We start from the raw sequence: 21,726 nt of genomic DNA on the forward strand, positions 1-21,726 counted from the left end.
GATGGTGTCTAGAAGTTGTTCTGTATGGTCATTAAGGTCATTCTGATTATTGCATAAATCCAATGCTTGCTCCTTTTGTTGAAGCGCCTGCGAAAAGTCCCTTGTGAGTGCCTGTATTCTATTCTTTGGTAACTTAAATCTCCTGAGTATGCTAATGCTCGTATCACCTGCTATATTGAAGTAAATATATCGGTGGTCCGAACAACTTTCGTCTTCGGCCACCTGCCAGTCATGGACATTGTTGGCGATGTCCTGGGTGGTGATAGTGATATCCGGCCAGCCCTGATGGTAGGTATTATCAAAGGTTGGCTGTGCATGAGGTGCATTGATAATTTGAAGGCTGTTAGAATTCAGGAAATCTTCTAGCAGGTGCCCTTTTGGGGTGGTGGTGGATACCCCCAAATGGTACTATGGGCATTGAAATCACCACCGATTAAGTGCGGGATAGATGGGTACTTAAAGCTAATATATAAATGGGCAGAGAAAACCCTTGAAATAGTGCAGAATTGCAATCCATTTTATAGATGTGCAGTAACAGACAACAGAAAAAAAAACTGTCAGATTTGTTGGCTGTTCCCCAAAGACAGCTTTTATAGAAATACATGAGGAAAATTCGCCTGAACGTAGAAGAAGGTCTAAAATAATTTGGAAAGAGAAAAGAAAGCTTCTCAGAAAATCAGATGAGAAACTATTTGTGTCCACACACACTCAAAAACAAAAGTGGTTAAGATGAAAGTGGTCTTAATGTAAATAATATAATAATTCGACGCACACTGGGGGGGACAGATGTATTCTCGAAGACCAAGGTAAGTTTCGATTTTTAAAAAAATACGTACTGAAGACCGTATGCATTTTGCCACATTTAACCATATCAAAAATGACCTTGCAAAACAGAAGAAACCGTAGAGAAATGTGCTTTGGAGTGATGAAAAGTAAAGTAGATTTGTTTGCAATGGATGGAAAATCCAAAACACGCATGAACCGCTCTTAAAGATGTAGGTGGCAGTCTTAGCTGTTATGTTGTGGGGTTGCATTTCGTGATATGTCATGTGAGCCCAACTTGTCGTGTAGATGGTATCATGACCAAAGAGATGTACGTATATGGACATCTTAGAGAACATGATGTTACCGTGGGCAGAAGAGAACATACCACTGAAATGGTGCAATCAACATAATGATCCGAAATATTCAGCAAAGCTGACGAAAAAGGTGGTTTGAATGAAACAAGACTGATATTCCGCCATGACCCTTTCCACCGGAACTAAATCCGAATGAGAATTTTATATGACTATTTTTCCCCCTTTCCAATTGCGAGCACTAGCGTTGGCCAATACGAAGGCAGGAAGCGGCGGTCACTTTAATTATGGAGGAACCTAATACAGAGGCTGTTCCCACATTTTTTAGACAATGTATATTGTATTCACAAAACTAAATTACATAAAATTTTTGTGTTTTAAATGTTCTATTTGACATCCCTTATTCTGAACTATCTTTTGACACCGCAATTTCCAGGATAATAATGCCTTTTGAAGTGGCAGAAGAGGTATTCTATCCCATTCCTCCCGAACAGCTTTCCAGAGTCTTGTTAGGGTTTCGGGACAACGTTTGGATAATGCAGTTTTTAAAAGTCCGAAAGCACAAAAATCCATAGGCGACACATAGGGAGATTTAGTAGGGATATCAGTGAAGGGTATGGTCTTGATACCAGTTTTTTGTTCCATTTCTTTTAGGAAATTTACAGTGGATTTTGATGTGTGACTGCTAGCTTTGTCCTGATGGAGTCTCACAGATTGATGGCACTGTGGGTAAAGCGATGGTATTTCATTCAGAAAATTGGCGCTAAAATATGTTCCTGATAGTATTTGGAGTTAATCTTGACATTTTTGTTTCACTCTCTTTATTTTTAACTTGCCATTATAAGAAAAACCAGCAACAATCATGAATCCCTTAGAAAAACTTTCTTTCGATTCTTTGAACCATGTACTTAAATTTTTTTCTCCCCTTTTATGATAATAAATGGCTCTTTTTTTGTTACAATCATTTAAATACACCCATGCTTCATCTATTGTGACAATTGTTTTCCATTTTTCTTTGGATAAGTATTTCTCATATAGAATTCTACAGCGTGTCCTGCGTTGAGCGATATGCTTTGGAAGAAGACGATACACATTGCGTTTTTTCGCTTTCTTACGATTTAAATCAACGTTTATCATTTTGTTTACAGTGGACACCGAGCATTTTAATGATTTTGAAACTGTCCTTCGACTAGGGAGATTTTCTTTCAACATTAAACAACGTACCTTTGCAATAGTCGAAGATGTCCGTTTCTTCCTTGGATACTTGTTTGGAATTTTTGTCCCACTTGAGGCTCCAATTTGACGTTTTTTTCCTTTCTTGTTGATGATATTACCTATCGACCCTTTAGATATCACAAAACCATGATTCTCGCATCGTTTTTGGACAATGGAGTATGCATATTTCTCTTCGGAAAGAGCGTAAATGTAGCCTTCGAACCACTGCTTTGTTAAATTCGCCATAAAAACAAAACGTTCAAGCCACAGACGATAATTTTGACTTTTAAAAAATAGTACAATTGCAATAACTTCTTTTGCAGCAAACGATTTTTTTATTACCGCTTACCAAAACCGTCTAAAAAATGTGCAAACAGCCTCTGTAGTTTAACATCGACTTTACTACAAGCCAGATGGCTGTTTCATCACTTTGTGGTCATCGCCGATCAGGAAAACGTTGTAAACATTTCACTAACCATAAACTTTCCGTAGCGAGTTTCCTTTGATTGCACCATTGTTTATGTCAATTTCAACTATAATTCTTATAATCAGAGGGGTAATGAAAGCATTTAACTACTTTATATTTAGCAAATTATTAGTTACTATATTTATGCCATTATTTTGAGCAAATTATGAAATAAATATTTTACACAAGAGAGCACATGTTTTTCGAGTATATTGTTTGAAGTAAAAATGCTTCTTAATTATTCAGTTTTTAAATATCCTATATATTGTATAAAGTATTTCTCCCGCCTGCCTAGCGTGCCTTCGTGGTGTAGTGGTCAGCACACTGAGTCGGTGTTTTAGAGGTGCGTGGTTCGATTCCCGGCGAAGGCTTTGCTAATTTTTCATCTTGCCTGCTTCCAAAAAAAAAAAAAAATCCTAATGTCTCTACAATTGTACAAAGGAAATAAATCATTACTCATCATGACATCAAAATTTTTTTAATTAATTTAGATCAGTCTTAAATATGCAAATTGTAAACAAAACGATATATGTACAACGAATTCTTTATTTGGTTTACTAACTTAATGCAATATGTCAAAACACTTTTCATATTTCACACTGTATATATTCAGCAAAGATTATTATGCAGTCAAGTTTGTTTTCATTTTAATGCTGATTTTCAAAATGCGTAATAAATTATTTTCCAGAATATAGTATCTGTTGTAATGTTCGTAGATGGATTTATATTTAAATATCAAATTTTATTTGTTAGAAAATAATACACATTTTCATAAATTCAACTGTCAGTTATCATGCTAAAGAAAAATACACAACAGCAACACATTTACAACAAATTTTGTTACAGAATCTTTACACATATCATTACAACTCAAATTTGACACAAACTATTCTGTGTTGACGTAAAAGAAATACAATGCAAGAACTTAAAACTTTATGATTTTAAACAATGAACCCCTTAAATATGCAACTAAGAGGTTTTCTCTCTTTTTAATGCAATACTCAGATATAAAATTCAATTGTTTTATTCTCAACCAAAATAAAATCTCTTTTTATAAAATTTATTAATGTAAAATTGTACTAAATGTACTTGACGAATTTTATACATATATATTTTGTATTTTCTAAAACCTATAAAAAAAATTTCCCCCTATCTCTGCTTTTAAAAGTATTCGAATAAGTGCCTTTTCCTATTTTTAACTTACAACAGTAAAATTTAGACAGTACGTTAACACCATGTGTAATAAAATCGCTCTGAGCTTATCTCTTCAATTCATTTTGCTATAATTTCTGACGAGGAATCTTAGAAGATATATCTGTTAAATATGCTAGTTTTTCATTATGTAATTTGTCCATTTATATTGTTAACTTTGGAAATTTACCAAACATAATTTTTTTAATTAATAAAATTTAATTTTAATTTTTTAATTAATTAAATTTAATTTAAAATTAATTAATTTATTTCAGAGGCTTCATGCCAAATATGTGTTGACGATAATTCATGCAGCTCGTAAAATTCTTAAATACAAACCAAACATCAACTTTGCTTCCAGTGTTCACTCCAGACAAATAACTATATGTGGTGACCTCCATGGAAAATTAGAAGATCTATTAACAGTGTTCTATAAAGTAAGTGATGTCTTTCAGCGTATAAATTTAAATCCACAGAACTCCAAGTATCTGGATTAATTCTGCCATCTAGATAGTTTCAAAATCGGCATAAATGGGTTATGTTTTTGTAGGCCGAATACTTAATATTACAGTATTTATCATTTTGTTTTGGACAAATACGAAACTGAGAAAGTTTTATTTTTTTCAGCTAGTGCGTTTTATTAAATTATACAATTACAATCGTTTTTATTTCTGTAAAACAAAATAAAAAATAACCGAAAACCATTTCACCCTATCTCAACCAAAAAAGAATTATTTATTCTGGTCCTAAAATTTTCTATTATTTCAGTAGAATAAAGCCTCAAATTACATCTGTGTAACTAAAATATGAAACAATAATGAAACTTCTTTCTTATTATTTAAATCAACAAACAAAATTAAATTATAAACTGGTAAATAATTACAAAGGATAACATTAGTTGGCCTAGGAAGAAGAATAAAGTATCTGCGTAATTGGAGTTCCAGATATTTGGAGTTCATGTGACTAGAGTTTAAATGTTCTTGAATGAAGTAATTTGACTGCAGCAAACATTGTCAAAATACATTAAAAATATTTTTTGTAAGCAATATGGACCCTTCATTGCTTAAAAATTAAACAACTTGTAAATTTAATACGAATTAAATATCATGATTAAACTTAAAACACGGCACAATCTACATTTAAACTGAAACAACGTGAAGAAAAAATCTAATAGGCATGGAATTTGCATTATTATACTTCGATAGGACATGCAAATGATTAGCTGTGCAGTGCATATGTAAATTATGTACGCCAGCAACGCTACTTAAAAGCACTATAAAAGGTACTGGGAAGTAATTTAAGTACTGAGATTGCATGCTTTCCTGATAAGGCTTAGATGTTTACTCAAAATACAAGACGAGCCCAAAGTTTTCTCGAGTGGTTGGTTTTAGGAGAAGAGAGGTAGGAAACACTCATACCGACCCCTGGGTGTTCTCCATCAAAACTGGAACTGACCTAACAATTAGAAAACCCGGCTACACCTAGTGCAACCTATACCTGTGTGGGAAAAGTTTACTATGTCCTCGTCGAAAAAAATGCGGCATTTAAGAGAGCAAGTTTCTGAGTTTAACATAAGCACGACTGGGCGTATTCCTTCCGAGAAATCGGTGTTTCTATTGGACAAAATGATGCCACAGTGATGAGAATATGGAATTCGGTGTATGCAGGAGAGACGGACCAACCGAAAGGATCAATTTTACTAGTATCATTATACCTGCGAACGAGCGAACAGGTATTTTGTGAGCGTAGTAATCACAAATCTCAGAAGAAATTAAAAATCTTAGCTTAATAATTAGCTGTTGCTTACCTGTAAACAAGTGTACGCGTGTACTATACCACATTTTCTAGTGAGGAGTGGAAATTTCGGCAAGGCGTCCATTTGCTGCGATTACCAGTGACACTACAGTAAGGTGGGGCGAAAAAAAAAACACTTTTTAAATTTTTTTCTATCGCTATACACCGGTAAGGTTGTCTATCGCTTAGATAAGCAGAAGGGGGAAAAATTCAAATTATATCTTTAATTCGCGCTTGCCCTCAGAGTTTTGATGAATAGTGAATTGAGAAGTGATGTATATGTATAGAAAAACAAATGATTACAGTTTGAGAAAAATTGGATGATTTATTCAAGTGATAGAGCTTCACAAAGTGAAACAATTCAATAACACGTTTGTCCACCTCTGGCCCTTATGCAAGCAGTTATTCGGCTTGGCATCGATTAATAGAGGTTGCGGATGTCCTTCTGAGGAATATCAGGCCAAATTCTGTCCAACTGGAGCGTTAGATCGTCAACCTCCCGAGCTGGTTGGAGGACCCTGTCCATAATGCTCCAAATGTGCTCAATGGGAGAGAGATCCGGTGACCTTTCTGGCCAAGGTAATGTTTGGCGAGCACTAAGGAAGCAGTAGAAACATGTGCAGTGTGGGGGCGGGCATTATCTTGCTGAAATGTAAGCCCAGGGTGGTGTGACATGAAGGGCAACACAACGGGCCTTAGAACTTAGTCAACGTACCGCTGTGCTGTAAGGTTGCGACGGATGGCAACCAAAGGGATCCTACTATGAAATGAAATGGTAACCCAGACCATCACTCCTGGTTGTCGGAATGTCTGCCAGAAGACAGTCAGGTTGGTATCACACCGCTGTCTGGGGCGTCTCCAGACTCGCCTTAGCTGGTCATCGGGGCTCAGTTCAAAGCGGGATTCATCACTGAAGACTATTCTACCCCAGTCAGGGACAATTCAGTGCGAATGAGCCCGACACCACTGCAAACGGGCTTAACGTTATACAGAGGTCAATGGTAGTCGGCGCAAGGGGCGCCGTGACCTCAGCCCCCTTTCTGTGAGCCGTCTATGAATGGTCCTTGCGGTCACTGAAGCATTAGTTGCACGTACAATGGATGATAATGATGCATCTGGAGCTGTCAGGGCCGCTCTGACGATTGCTCGATCACATTCTGTCGTTTCTCTAGGCCTACTGCTTCCTTCTTGACGCTGTGTGCGGCGATGGTTCTCCCATTCCTGCCAACATCGTCTAAAAGTGGCATCGCTCCTGCTCAAATGTCGAGCTATTCGCCTATAAGACCAACCGGCTTCTTTGAGCTCAACTACACGACCTCTCTCAAATTCTGACATCTGCGCATATCTTTCGCGCACCTGTATGCGAGGCATAGTTACTGTCTACCAGAGTACACGGAATGAAATTCGTGAAGAATTTATGACCTGGAATCGTAATTTCTCCTCTTAAATGTCCTGCCAGTTGCGCAGATCAGATGCGCTGTAGCGACAAACGTTCATTCATTGGCAGCCCAAATGTAAAATGTTGCATTTTCCGTCGAAACCTGTATGCATATCAATTTGTGTCCAATTTGCTTTATATCGTAGTGGTGCGTCTTTTTTTTTTTTTTTTTTTTTTTTTTTTTTTTGTTAAAGAGTGTATAATAGAGATTGAGTTTGATAAATAGTAATTTTGCTTCAATTTTTTTTTTGTAGTTACTAAACCCACTGCTGTCGAAACGCCATAGATCTAGTATGAAATTTGGGACATGAGGAAAACGCACACAAAATATAAAATAAAATTTGTAATTTCAAATTATTTATTGTTCGCGCAAAAAGTTCAAAAAAGACAATTTTTGGTAAAGATAGCAATATTTCGTAATTTTTGCTACAAACCTTTTTAAACGGTATAATTACCAAATATTGAAAACCAGCGGGAAATGCTTCCTGACTGATTTGACATAGGATCGCATCGTGTATCTCGGATTTGAAAATGATGTTATACAACTCTAAATCGAATCTCACGTTCGGTTGATTTGATTTTAATTAATTAATTTTTAATTTTCATTTATTTGATTAATTTTAATTACTGCAAAGCAATCGAAGGCTATCTGTCTAAGGGAAGGGATGTCTTCGGAGGGATATTCTAAGGGAAACTGTTTCGTATACACATTACACATGGAAAAACCATTGAAATGCCTGTGCAGCCACTCGGATTCGAATCCCAGGCCGAACTACCAGCGTTCAGCGACTTTTCCGTTCAGACACTAGTCGTTCACTTGCACGCTGGGAGACCACTGCAGGGGTCTCTCAGCTACTATATGTCTCCTGCGCTTCAAAGAACTGCAGGTCGTCACCTGTTTCATCATTTGCATGGTGTTACCACGTGGGCGAAATCCTTCAGTGGACCGATCGTGACAAAAATCGCTGGCTGTGAAAAATTCGCTTTGAACGTGCTGAATGCCCCGTTCTTCAAGCTGACAGAAAGGTGCTGAGCAGGGATCAGTTATATTTACTTGATATTTCTGCTAGTATAAAGTCAGATAAAATTTTAGATTATTTATTAGTTCATGTTCCTGGTCCACTTTCACATTCAAGAGGGTTAACGACAGCAAATCGAGTTCTCGGGCTGTACGTAAACTTAGAAAGAGCTGCTGATGAAATTATGAAGCTCATACATTTTATTTTTAGTTGATTCATGTCTTTTCCGTTTATAATCAAAACCAATAAAAATTTCACAGACGGTCCAAAGATAGTTTTTGAAGCAAACAGAACATTAAGATACCTAACTCGAAATTTACTTCATCAACCTAGTAATTCTTTTAAACCGAAATTCTTTTTTTGTTCCTTCCCAAAATGTTAGCCTTGCAATGATTATGGATGAAGGAAGACATACCAGATAATTATGGCTGCATCGATATTAAAAAGTTCGATCAAGGGAAACTTCACAATGCACAATCAACTTCAAAGCAACAGACTGCGTCAATATAACATTATGGGACAGTTGCAATAATTTTCTCCTCCACTATTAAGGAACATTACGAATCAAAAAGCTATTAAATACACTGCTATCAAAATATTAAAAATCAATTACATACACTGCTAGCCATTAAAATTGAAATACCATGAAGGAAAGCAAATAAAAAAAAGATATTTATTGCACGTACACAGTATGGCATGAAGACAAAATGATTAAATTTGTAAGTATTTTGAGGTTTACAGGCCTGCGAAATTAAAAGAAATAGCTGCTACCCGTGACAGCTAAACCAGCCCTTACTCCATTAGGTATGGAGTCAAATTGGGCTTGAATGACAGAAATAGGCCACTCATTCCATGCTGCTTCAAGTCTACGTCACACTTCATGAACCAAATTACCTGGAGAGGGTTGGCAGACCAGTCTCTCAGCAACCCATTACCAGATATTTTCAATGAGTGACAGACCTCGAGGCCGTGCACATCATGTCAGTAATTGAATACTCTGTGTATAGAGGAAGGTTAGAACACGACATGTAACATGTGGTCTTGCATTATCTTGTTGGAACATTGCGTTTGGGAGCTTCTAAGATAGGGCACAACCACTGGACGTAACATGCAAGATATGTACAAATCTACGTTCAAATTACTATCGATACTAACTAGACATGTGCGTGTCGTAACATGCAAGATATGTACAAAACCACTGGACGTAACATGCAAGATATGTACAAATCTACGTTCAAATTACTATCGATACTAACTAGACCCATGATGTGGTCGTACTGTTTTGCAGGGCTGACCTCACAATATATCTCTCCTCTCTGACGTTAGTTATGGGAGGGCGTTGAGGCCCTGCATGCCATTCAGTACGAACCTTATCACTCCATTGATTCCATAGTCGCATGACCGTGCTTGGATGTCGACCGGTGCGACCGATATCACGGAACAACAATGTACACTTTCAATATGCAACGATCCTGCCTTTATCGAATTTCGAAACTTGCTGCTAAGCATTTCCTCTTCTTATTCTAGGCTTAACACGATATTCTGAGCAAACTCTAACCTTACAAAGCACTTTCTGAATGAGAAAAACCACTATACAACTTTTCTTTTATACAGTGCTTCAGATGTCATTTCTTTTTCTCCCTCCTGCGTCGTCTAAATGCGCTGAAATATTAATCATATGCATATCCCAACCTTTTCTTCCTTGCATATGATCTTGACGTTCGTGAGATCACTCTTTCCTGGTGTTGCAATTTTAATGACTAGCAGTGTACTAACACATAGCACGAACAACTGCATTCTGATAGTAGGCAGTTTAGTAATTATAAAAAATTGGCGAAAAGCAGCAAACTTTCGCTACTTTTCAAAACTGAGTGCTATGCGCGAACGTAAGATTTATTTTTTTATTAAAACTTTTTTTTTTCATTTTGCATAGCCAGGCGATATGGACCTTTCATAATAATTGCATTTAGCTTTGTATTGCTAGCTTTGTATAGTGAGGGTTCATATTACATAACATTGATTTGCACAACTGCTTGAATAATAATCGATATAAGTTAACCATGGTATCTTTACAGGAATGTAGAAGCCTGCGTAGATGTTTCGGGGTTTTGCCTCGAGATGGCAGGCTTCCACTAATGTTGCTTGAAGATTCAAGCAACATTTCTGTGTGATCACCATCTGTCGAACGAAAAAAGTCCTTACGATTCTGTAAATAAATAAACTACAATAATAAGACTCTTAGAGCGCACAATTACGAGGTGAGCAATTATTTCAGCTCAGTTCCCTGATAAGCATAATATATTTTTGTAAAGATACCGTCTCAAAAGCACCAAAGGTTATATACACGCCGTGACATCAATTGGAATTAAAATTTTTATTAATATATTAAAATTATATAATTTTGTAATTTTGAACCGAAGACCGCAAATTTGACATGCCTTATTTAACAGATGCCATTTTAAGTTACTACTCTCTATTCTCTTAGAACTCCTTTTATAACTTTTAAAGTATAATGATATATGTAAAGTTTTTCAAGAACCAACTTTTAGATGAGTTATTAATTGCATTTGGAATTGAAATTGCTTTTTAAATATGTTCAAATGCTCAAAACACATGTTTACATAAATTATTAAAAAACTTTCGCTGGGTTCCTTACAAATAAACGTTGCTCATGTCAAGAACAGAAAAGAAATTTCCTTATTTTCTTTTTGTACGCATACTATGTTCATGTATATACTTTCAGTAATATATACTTTTTTTTCTGCCTTTTTCTGCTTGGGTTTAATTCTTATTTTCTGCTAGTTTTTAAATATTGAAATATTATTGCTGTTTACAGCGTATCTACACTTATAAAAGACCAAAACTTTCCAACAGAAGCTTCCCTGGCAGTCGGCCTTTTGACGGTCCGCTCTTTCGATCTCTTTTGTTAGTGACTAGAACCTGTAAATTCGAAGCATAATCTACTTTTTTTACCAATCTTGTTGAATTTTGTACTATTAAAGTTAGGCTTATATTAATTTTAGAGTGATTTGTGCGTCTATTTTGTGTCTATATAAATGTGTGTGTTAAGTTTTTTAGCTTTTGGCTGAATGTATAAGTGATATTAATATTTCTATGATGCATTAACGCATTTGCAATTAAAGAAAAGGACTGTGTTTCTCATTTACATGATTTGCGGATTTTTAGGGCTCTGGATACTGCCTTGTATTGTCAGGACTTCTGTTCCTTCCAATAGCCTTTGGAAACATCACTAGAGTCCTCAGTAAGAACAGGGAGTTTACTCAAAACTGCGTTCGTGAGAGTGCAGAAGATGCGACAAAATTTGGAAGGGTTAAATTACCCTTTATTACTCACAGTATACAGCCGTTCCCGCACTTCGGGGTACAAAGACCAGCACTTCTGGCCTCAAACGTAAAAAAATAACAAAACTAAATTAAATAAGAACTAAACTCAGATACTTTACAAAGACTAGTCACGCGAAGACTGGCCTTTTAAACTCTACGTATGCAGTGAGCAGATTGCGGGAAACGTCTTCAAGTATCAAAGAGAACTAACTACGTTTTGGCCTTAAAAGGCAGACAGGAACTGACTGAAAAGCGCGCGCGTGGTAAGGCAGCGAGAAGTCTCTTTCTAACTCTTCCTTTTGGTTAAAAGCCATGTCATGAATACTTAACAGTCTGCAAGCTCAATTTGCATAACCAAATGTGTTCGCGTTCATTCTGGCCGGAAATGGAAAATAAGAGAGGATAGCAAAGTTTTAAAATAAAACAAACGTTAGTAAAACTTAAAATCCTTACATACTTCCTGCCAGAATTGAATAATTCGAAAACAAGGTCTAAATGACCTTGTTCAGCACATTAAATTCTAAATTCTAATTCTAACGCGAGGCCAATCCTTACAAACATTCTAACCTAAAATTATTATTTCTAACCTAGAAATTATCTATGTAAAACTTAGTAAACTTATCTTAGTAAATTATCTATGTAACTTATCTTAGTAAACTATCTATGTAACTTATCTTAGTAAACTATCTATGTAACTTATCTTAGTAAAACTTAATCTTTACAGTATAAGGCGAAAGTTTCTGTGTATAAGAAATTTCCATACAAAAATAAAAATAGTACCTGTAAGCAGATAGATGTATGCACTAGCATCTGTGGAGATGTAATTCTCACATGATTCTATAGAGTAGGCCATTGTGAAAGAGCTGTTATATGCGTGCCTATAATATCCTCAATTAATGCAATAGAATTCTTAGTGTTTATATTTGTCCGAATTTCTCATTTAAATATTTATATGCATGTAATTAAACCTCGGTTTGCAGTGCAAATCAAATATAATGTAATTAATATTCATAATAAAATGTATAGCAGAACAAATGACATTTCTCGCCTAATCGAAAAGAAAATGCAAGTTCACTGTTATATAAACTGATACACCTTTTTGCTATTCGGCTATGTGTTTAATTACCATTCTAAATTGAAGCTTAAAACTCTGTTCATTGAATATGAACAGCAGCAGTCTCATAGTTATTTATATTTGGTCCCGGATATTTTAACAGACACAAATGAATCTTAATCCTTCCTTCAGAATATCTAGATAAGAATCTCTTTCGTTATCTTTTGTCAGGTTTAAGATTAACTTGTAACCCATTTGATTAATACTCCTCAGGTGTAAGGGAAGCAACATGAAAACAACTTTTTTACTTTTATTTGAAGAATGCATTATGAAACAAGAAGTTATTTTCCTATTTTATTAGAAACATCTAGAAAAGCTATAACACGATAGTTCACATTTTTCTTTATGCAAGTCATTCTATAAGTTAGCATATTATATTTATACAAGGAATGTTTAAGTCAGTTATATATCACCGTGTTAAAAGATTATTTATTCACATATGATTGAACAAATGAATGAGATGTTAACGTAAATTATGTCGTTCCAATCTGTCAAGCCAACCTCCTTCCTGCAAATTACGTCCGCTTGGCGGAAGTTTCAACTTCTGTTGTAAACCTTCTGACACGCGAAAGCGATGAAGCAGCGGGATAAAGTATCCTGTTTTCAATTTCTTGAGGCTCATTTATAGAAAGTGACATTTCGTGATATCGGACCGAAAAAATTCTTCTGAACATTTGGAATAGACATTAGGTATATTCGTCACGCGATCGCAGTTGAACTGCTTTAAGATACTCGTAATATTAAGTGAAAATAAAATCTTACTCTATTTCTTTAACGATGATTAGAAACGCATTATATACTTGACATTAATAATTGTCTTTGAATTGATCTTTTAGAAATATGATAGTTTATAACTGAAATATTCCTTCAGAACTAAGGAATCTATAGTTCAAGTGCAGTTATATCCTCTATAATTAGGAATAAAAATCATATACAGAAACAGAAGAAAATTTAATTAATAAATATTATTAAAAAAGATAATAGCATCTCTTGATAAAAAAACATGAAAAGATAAAAGCAACTGTTGCATTTATTGAAATTTCCAAATTTACGAAAATAATACTGAATGTGGCACTCATAGCAGAAATAAAAACAGTAATTTTAATCCACCCGGCTTTTTAAATACTTTTAATCCCACTGAAGATTTCTTCAGTAATATAAACTTGGTTAAAAATACTAAAAATCTTCTTAGCTCACCAAAAATAAAATACTTAAACTGGCGTTTAAAGTTTGCTCTTTTTCTAAAGACCCTGTTGTTTGTAAAGTGATGCTCTCCCGCCTGCAAAATCTTAAGAATACAATTTAGAAATTCTCATCTATATTTATTTAAAAATTATGAATGAAATTCAGAAAATGAATCATATAATTAAAGTACCGAGTTTTGAGATTTATTTTCTCAAATGACTTGACAAACTTATTTGAGTAATAGCTCGAATTTCAGGTAATGCTTCCAATTTAGACAGCCAGGCCTGAATAGTTCACCTGGTAGACAACCAGAGCCTTATGAACGAAGCAGTGTTTTTGTACTATGACATCAGCAGTTGTTGGAAACATCAGTGACCTATTAGTGAAAGATTACATATGTCCAGCATTACCAAAGACGATTCGATAGTTTTTGAGAAAATACTATGCACGAATTACTTGAAAATTTTGGAATATGTCGCTGCATGCTATACAGAACGAGTGTAGTGCTCTCAGAGCCATCACGAAGTGATTACGCATACCTCTGAAATTACCTAATCGCGTTCTCTTTTTAAGGAACTCTTTGACTGGGGGAGAGGAGGGTCAATAAAACTAATATCTAAAACGTTTTGAGTAAAATGTTTTAAGGTTACTTTGGTTAGGATTCGAAAGACTAAAATGGCGAAAAAAACGCTAGGGTTCGAATTTTAGAATTCTAGTATCTCAATCGAATAGCTGTTTCTTTCTACCGCGAGCTTGTCCGTGTCACTTGCTCTAGAAGAATACACATGAACTAAAAAAAAAAAAAAAACAATTCACCGGATCTTTTTCGCAACTTAGCGTTTTATTCTTCACTCAAATGAAATGTTTCTTACATTATTGTGTTCGTAAGAATCATCATGCCATTTTCCAATTTTAGTTTACTTTACTTTGATTTCATCATTCTTTGATTTTTCTCTCTGAAAAATAAATGCTAAGTTGCATCGTGCAGTAGTTTAAAATTTGAATTAGCTTAGGAACGTACATTAGTGAATATAGAGAATGAATAATTATTTATTTGCATTTATATGCATGCATTAATTGCATAAAAATGGAAATGCTCATTAATTTTCTTCAAATATTTCTTTTCATTTCAAATTTATTTTTCTACTTTTAAGGTGATAGATTTAAGTAGGGAAGATCTAGTTTGGAAGCTCTAGCAGCGGCTCTTAAACTTTTTTTCAATTCTCAGACTTAGCTTCTACGAAGTTTGGCTACCTCCGCTTTACAAAATTCGTAACTAATTAATGACAATGAAAAAGTTATAATGAAATTTTTTTATTGATTTTAGTTTTGAAAACTTCTTTTTTTTTTCGAAAGATACATATTTAAGTAGTATTGAATAAATATGCAGTAAAATGGCAGAATTTGGAAATGTAGGCGTTTTCCATAAATATAGTTTAAAATATTTTAAGAATTTTTTTCATAGCATACTGCGCATTTTTTAAAGTTATGTTGTCTATAAACCTATTGTCAGGATGTTTACTATTACTAAGTTTAAGACTATAACTAAGTATTTAACTGAAGAACAGTTATCAGGACTACATCGGAATAAGAATGTTATTTAATTGTGTTAAGAGTTAAATTAATAAATATTTTGTTACTTATATACTGGTATTAAATATCTGAGGAAGGGAACTGAGAAAACTATTTTTATTTTACAAAAGTGAATGGCTTAAATACTGGATTATTAAAACAGTTAAGAGTTTTCTTTATTGATGATAGGTAGACAAAGGCACTTCTGAATTGTGTTTCAAACTATATATTTTATTACAGAAAAGGGCCGAAAGGACTACTTTTTACTTGAGTGAATATTTTGAAATGATGAAGAAATTCTTATGAAGATATATGTTCTTTTCTTAATATCTACGTCATCAGAAATATTTCCCATCAAACTCCTCAACCGTACAAATATGCCTTTTGAAATTTGTTGAAAATTCTTTTCTACTTGGAATGAAAGTATGAGCTTTGCATTACCTGCTACATACAGACATGTGCGTGCATTTTTGCGCCCGTCAGCCTTTTATTTCTGCAATACTCTATTTATTAACATATTTCCTATGAAACTGAGCCTAAATTAAATTACTTCTGGAAACCAGATATAATTTACATACAGCAACGAAGCTTAAATGTGACAAGTTTTCTTATTTCTCGAGACCAACTTTCAAAAATATACTTCCATTTCATTTACTTTTCAAATGGAAATCCCATCAATAACTTTGATTTCATCATTCTTTATTAAACAATCTATTCAGTCTGTCAGTTCTCTCTCTCTGTGTATACATATATTATAATTTACAGACTCAATTTATTGACCCTGCACAAAATTTTACTTCAGATAGGATGATCTATTAAAAAATAATTTTTTTTTAACTTGTAGAGATATTAGGTATTTTTGGAAGCAGGCAAGATGAAAAATGAGCAATCACCTTCGCAAGGAATCGAATCACGGACCTCTAGAATACCGGTTCAGCGTGCAGAACCACTACACCACGAGGGCACTCTAGGAAGGCGGGAGAAATACCTTATATACTGCCCCTTTTAAAGGGCGACTGGGGTTTTTAGGGGACCCAGTCGCCAAATCCTGGGTGAGGAGAATCATCATCCAACACCCTTCTAGTTCGGGCGCCACTGTAGAGACATTAGGCATTTTTTTGGAAGCAGGCAAGATGAAAAATGAGCAATCGCCTTCACCGGGAATCGAACCACGGCTCTCTGGAATACCTATCCAGCGTGCAGAACCACTACACCACGAAGGCACGCTAGGAAGGCGGGAGAAATACCTTATAAACTTATATACGACTAATTTATCTTTAAGTTCTATTGTTCTGAAAAGCCCATTCTCAATGCTTTGCATGACATGTTACTAAAATATTATAAAAAAGAGATTTCAACATTTTTCCGGGTAAGCTATTCGCATCAAATGTTATATTTTCTTCTTGGGAGTAGATAACTTTCCGTGTTTTACTTCCCTTCTACGTCTGTTAGGAAAGAAAGGCACAAAGTTTCTGTAACCAAAAGTTTCATAGCACAGTTTTTTTCCCTTAGTTGAATTAAATTAATGCGAAAAATGAATTATCATGTAAAAAGTAAGTTTTTTTTTTTTTTTTTCCTAGTCACAGCTACTTATCCTATGCGATGGTGCCAAAAGTTTCTAATAAAATTCAGTACTATAATTTCAGTATCTAGATTTTTTAAGCAGGAAATATTAATTTTAATCCATAATTTTCAAACTGAGACTTTATGATAAATTGAGAAATGTCGTCTTAAATTAAAAAATTGCTCATTAACGCGTCTCAATCTCAATTATATAAATTCGAAGGATTATTTTTAATATCTAGAACTATGTAGGGATGCATTTTCAAACTTTTAAGGAAAATGCTTTCACATTTTACTAGTTTCATCACTTATCATGAATTCAAAAATACTTTTCTAGAAGGTATCCCATAAATGCTCTGTCAACTTGGTTGCTGGAGATCACGCAAAGCACGTTATTCCTTGGAAATGTCTACCATGTACTACTTTGTGACAAGTCTGTCTTAGAGAGTGTGTTATTATCTCTTAGGAAGAAATTTATATCGATTTTCATCTATATTGTACATTACTTGAATGCTTAATTGCTTTCAACTAGTGTTGTTTCCTCCTGAAGGCCGCAAGACCCAATTTGAAATCGAAAACTACGATTATTTTATTGTTTTAGTTGCATTCTAATCCCTTTAGCATAGACATTACTGAGGATAAGCCTGCTACTGGCAATTAATAACATATACTATTCCAATATACGCATAGGGCTCAAATTCGCTAAATTTGAAGTCAACTTATGAAACTGACATCTACGTTCTCTCATTGGCAAAGCTATTAAAGCACAAATAGAAAGATTTTCACTCTTTCTATTTTAACAATCTTTAGTAATCAGATCTAAACGCCATATTTTAAAATAACTTCTGATAAAAAAGATTTTTCTTTTAAATATTATTTTTTGCATCTTAGGTCAGATTAATTTTTGTTCATAATGCTGCTTTTCAGCTGGCCGTGATCGATGACATTCCAAACATGGCAATATGGAATATTTCAGAAATCATAATGGCTCCGCATACTCTTACAGTTGACCCAAAGCTTGCTTTATATAATTAACCTGGCTCTTTCAGGGCATAATGATAAAATTAATTATTTTTATTATTACGCTTCCGTATTCCCAGTTGTGCTAATAACCACCGAAACAAAATTTCTCCTTTAATGTACTTAATTTAACTTTGTCATATGAAACTCTACTTCAAACGAATTATAAAAATTTTCCATATAATACACCACTGAAAATTTTGAATAAATGAGGTGGTCAAGCCCAGCTTGTACAGTCGGACTTAAACTGAGTTGGATTTGTTAAAAAGTGAACTGTCAATAAACTTCATTTCTTCATTTTATTGCTTTAGAATAGCAAAAAACGCATTCTTTTGGAGAATTTTCCAAGCCTCCACCGTGAAATAAGAAATACTTAATTAGTTTCCTTTTCTTTTTAAACGTTGCTTCCTTTTACGTTCTGTCGAGAAATATTAAAAATATTCTTTATTTTAACATCTCTTTAAGTAAAATGTAGAAGTTTTCACAGAAAATCAAATTTCTTTCTAGAACTTTAATTAATTTTCTTCGCTAAATTCCTTCTAACTTGTTTGTCAAATAGTCACGCAAAAACTCATTCTAATGACATATACTGCCACATAAAGGAAATGCTTCCATGTAAATAAAGAGGTATTTTTAGTGACAGCCCTTTTCCTTCATTTTTTACTTTCTTCAACGCATTGTCGGCTTTTGTTAAAACTAATCTCACACGGATGATTTCTTGCATAGTTTCTCTTCGGATTTTTACTACCGTTCAAATAGTCATTTTTAATTATTAGTAGAATGATGTTAATAATTTAAATAATTTTTGCTAATTAAATTTTATTTTGAAGTTATATTTTAAAAATATAAAATTTCTTGGTTTTGTGTTCTATTTTAGTATTCTAAATTAGTATTTGTTTTCTGTTAATTTACGAAATTTGTTTCTGCTCAGTTGCTTTGAACTGTTTATAATGTCGGTACATTTTTATCTATTACTGCAACAAATATTTTAGAATTAGATGCCAAATAGTGTTTATTTTAATTTCACTTCTTTCTGGCTGTCTTTCACTACAATGTCATTGTCTCCAACCAACTTTGACCTTAAGAAGTTCTCAAAGTAAACTTTAGAATAAAAAAGGAAATTACATAAGTAATTTATTTGTAATCAATCAATCTATAGAAAAAAGTAAAAAAAAACTAAACTTTTCTTTTTACCTTAAAGAACTAGCAATTAAAACTTGCTGACTTTGATTACGATTCGGTTATAGTTAACGAAATACAGCAGAACTCTCAACGGGAAGAGATGCCTTATTGGAAGGCTTGCTAAGGGAAATGGCTCATATTCGCATTATCCATGCGGAAAACCAACAATACAACCAGCCGTTCTGTTGAGTTTGAACCCAGCCAGACTATCAGCATTTAGCTAGCTTAACCATGCGGTCACTGATGGAACGTCTTCAGTTGTAGAAACAAACTTATGCTCTGGAATAGAGTTGTTCAGTATTTTACGCGTGAAGGAATGTTTAAACATCTTGAAAGCAAATCGCCAGCTGCAATTTGCCACATGTTTCATAAAATGTATTATAAAACACAAACATTTGTCATACACGGTAAAATTAAACTCCTACCTGACTTCATTTTCATGAGTAAATATAATTATTTTTTTTTCACTATATTTTGTTTTCTGTCGTCAGATCCGATATTACATTTGTAATCTGATATAGCACATTTTTTTAAGCACAAGTAGTCAATCTCACCCTACATTAGATGTAGCGATATACAGAATTCTGATAAAGTATTCGTATGCCATAAGAGATATTTTGTTTCTAAGATTCTTCTCATTTGAAAATAACTTGTTGCAATATGTACAACCAAACGGTGAAGTGAATTAATGGCATGCTTTGGGACTTTTGGACAAGTCTCTTACAGAACAGTATATCTTTTATGAATTTTTAACATATCTTGATTTACAAGTGTCTTAAGTCAAATTCTACCTAGATTAATTTCATCTGCTACTTATTAGAAGTATCAGGTGCATATTATTCTGAATGTATCTGAAAAAAACTTTCTATTTTAGCTTCATGTGCCCTGAAATACGGAAGTTTGCCAAATTTCTAAAACAACTGAGAGAACTATTTTAGGCTCACTGTTAAAGACGGCCTTATTGCTGAGCCAGTGAAGTGGAAAGTTTTAATCGCCATAAACTATTCCTGACCAAATCTTAACTTCTGCATGAATACCTGGACGTATTTATGCGGTGATGTAAATTTCAAATCCATCGAGTAATTCTAGTTTTGCAAGTAAAGTTTTGTTTTGTCTGTAATTGAACTCATTATATCTTATTAAATTCATTTCCATTATATTTATATCTATTATATTTATCTTAAGGGCTCCAAGTTTTCGAATTCTGCAAACTTCTCCTCACCTCAGAATATGTTTTAAGCTATTCAAACTACGTTTTCCGTATGTGGTGTTTTGCTGTGATTTAATTCTAATAATTTCTCGGCGAGTTAGAATGTTTTGATGACTTCTTGCGTATAAATTACAACTTGTGTAGTATCGCCTATTTCCAGATATTATACTGACAGCAGTTTACTTTTTCATTGAGTAATCTCTCTTTTGAGACGACGGGTGAGAAAACGCCACTTTTTCTGCTATGCACTTCTTTAGACGTATAACGGCCTACCAGCGGCCGAGCAGTAAAGTCGCTGAACACTGGTAGTTCGGTCCGAGGTTCGAATCCCACGAACAGGCTGGCTACATGGGCGTTTTCGTGGTTTTCCCAGTGTCTAATGTGTATACGAGACAGTTTCCCTTAGAAAGGGAAGGCATTCCTTCCCTTAGGCAGATAGCCCTAGAGGCTTTGCCGTATACACATAAACTAAACCAAACTTTAGACGTATAATAGATGTAATATTTTTTATATCAATTTTCATGAACGTTATTTTCTAAATCATCACTATTTATGTGAGTGATAATGATCAACTACCAGTGCCTTCAAACTACCAAAGCGCAGTACTTTGAACTTTACACTATTATCTGATGCCCATTATACAGAGTGCTCTCCATGCTGCTGCGCACAATTCTGTGCACATTGAACTCTATGTATAATGAACTCTGCAAAGTAAACTCTGGAAAATCTGTGCACAATCACACAATGATACCACCAACACAAAAATAACATAGCATTATAACTCACATCACATCCATCTTCCCATATGCTAAGGCATTCCTCCAAGCACACCAACAAATGTCAAACTGCAACACCTAATTAATTGTTACATGTTATCTCCATATTGATTCCTGTATACCAATATATCTGTACCTCGATTACCTGTACCCCAGTTTATCTTTATAATTGTTCTTCCTATGTAAATAACTTTTTACTTTAATGTAATTTATTATGTCAACTGCGTAATGTAATGACTTGTAATCTTTTGTCTTAATAAATGCCAGAAAAGGTTAGTGCAGTGGGGCAATACCATTTTTGTCTATGACGATGTCGTGGTGCCCCCTGCACTTTTTCCTGTCCTGTCCTGTCCTGTCCTGTAATAACAGTTATATAATTACGTGATTATATAACTGTTATAATTGCACTATTATTATGGTGATAAATTATATAATAAACAACAGAAATATGTAATATGGCTAAAGAGTCTACTAGTTCTACGTCCGGTACGAGTGTACCTTTTTTGGCTATTTTTTTGACTGTAAAATGTATCAAATATTTTATGACGTTAACTTTGGCTC

At 34.2% G+C, this 21,726-nt stretch overlaps 1 protein-coding gene across 3 annotated transcripts in view; it reads left to right on the forward strand.

The window, feature by feature from the left end:
- rdgC (retinal degeneration C) overlaps positions 1-21,726 on the forward strand; it is a 288,353-nt gene that overhangs the window by 110,267 nt on the left and 156,360 nt on the right. For all 3 annotated transcript variants that reach the window (XM_085807574.1, XM_085807576.1, XM_085807575.1), the window contains one exon: positions 4,224-4,385. In XM_085807574.1, the coding sequence (XP_085663700.1) occupies positions 4,224-4,385 (162 nt within the window). The remainder of the gene's footprint in view (positions 1-4,223; positions 4,386-21,726) is intronic.

The sequence above is a fragment of the Stegodyphus dumicola genome, chromosome X1, assembly GCF_044657685.1.
Source record: "Stegodyphus dumicola isolate Sdum_Otavi_A_Nest chromosome X1, ASM4465768v1".
NCBI lineage: Eukaryota > Metazoa > Arthropoda > Arachnida > Araneae > Eresidae > Stegodyphus > Stegodyphus dumicola.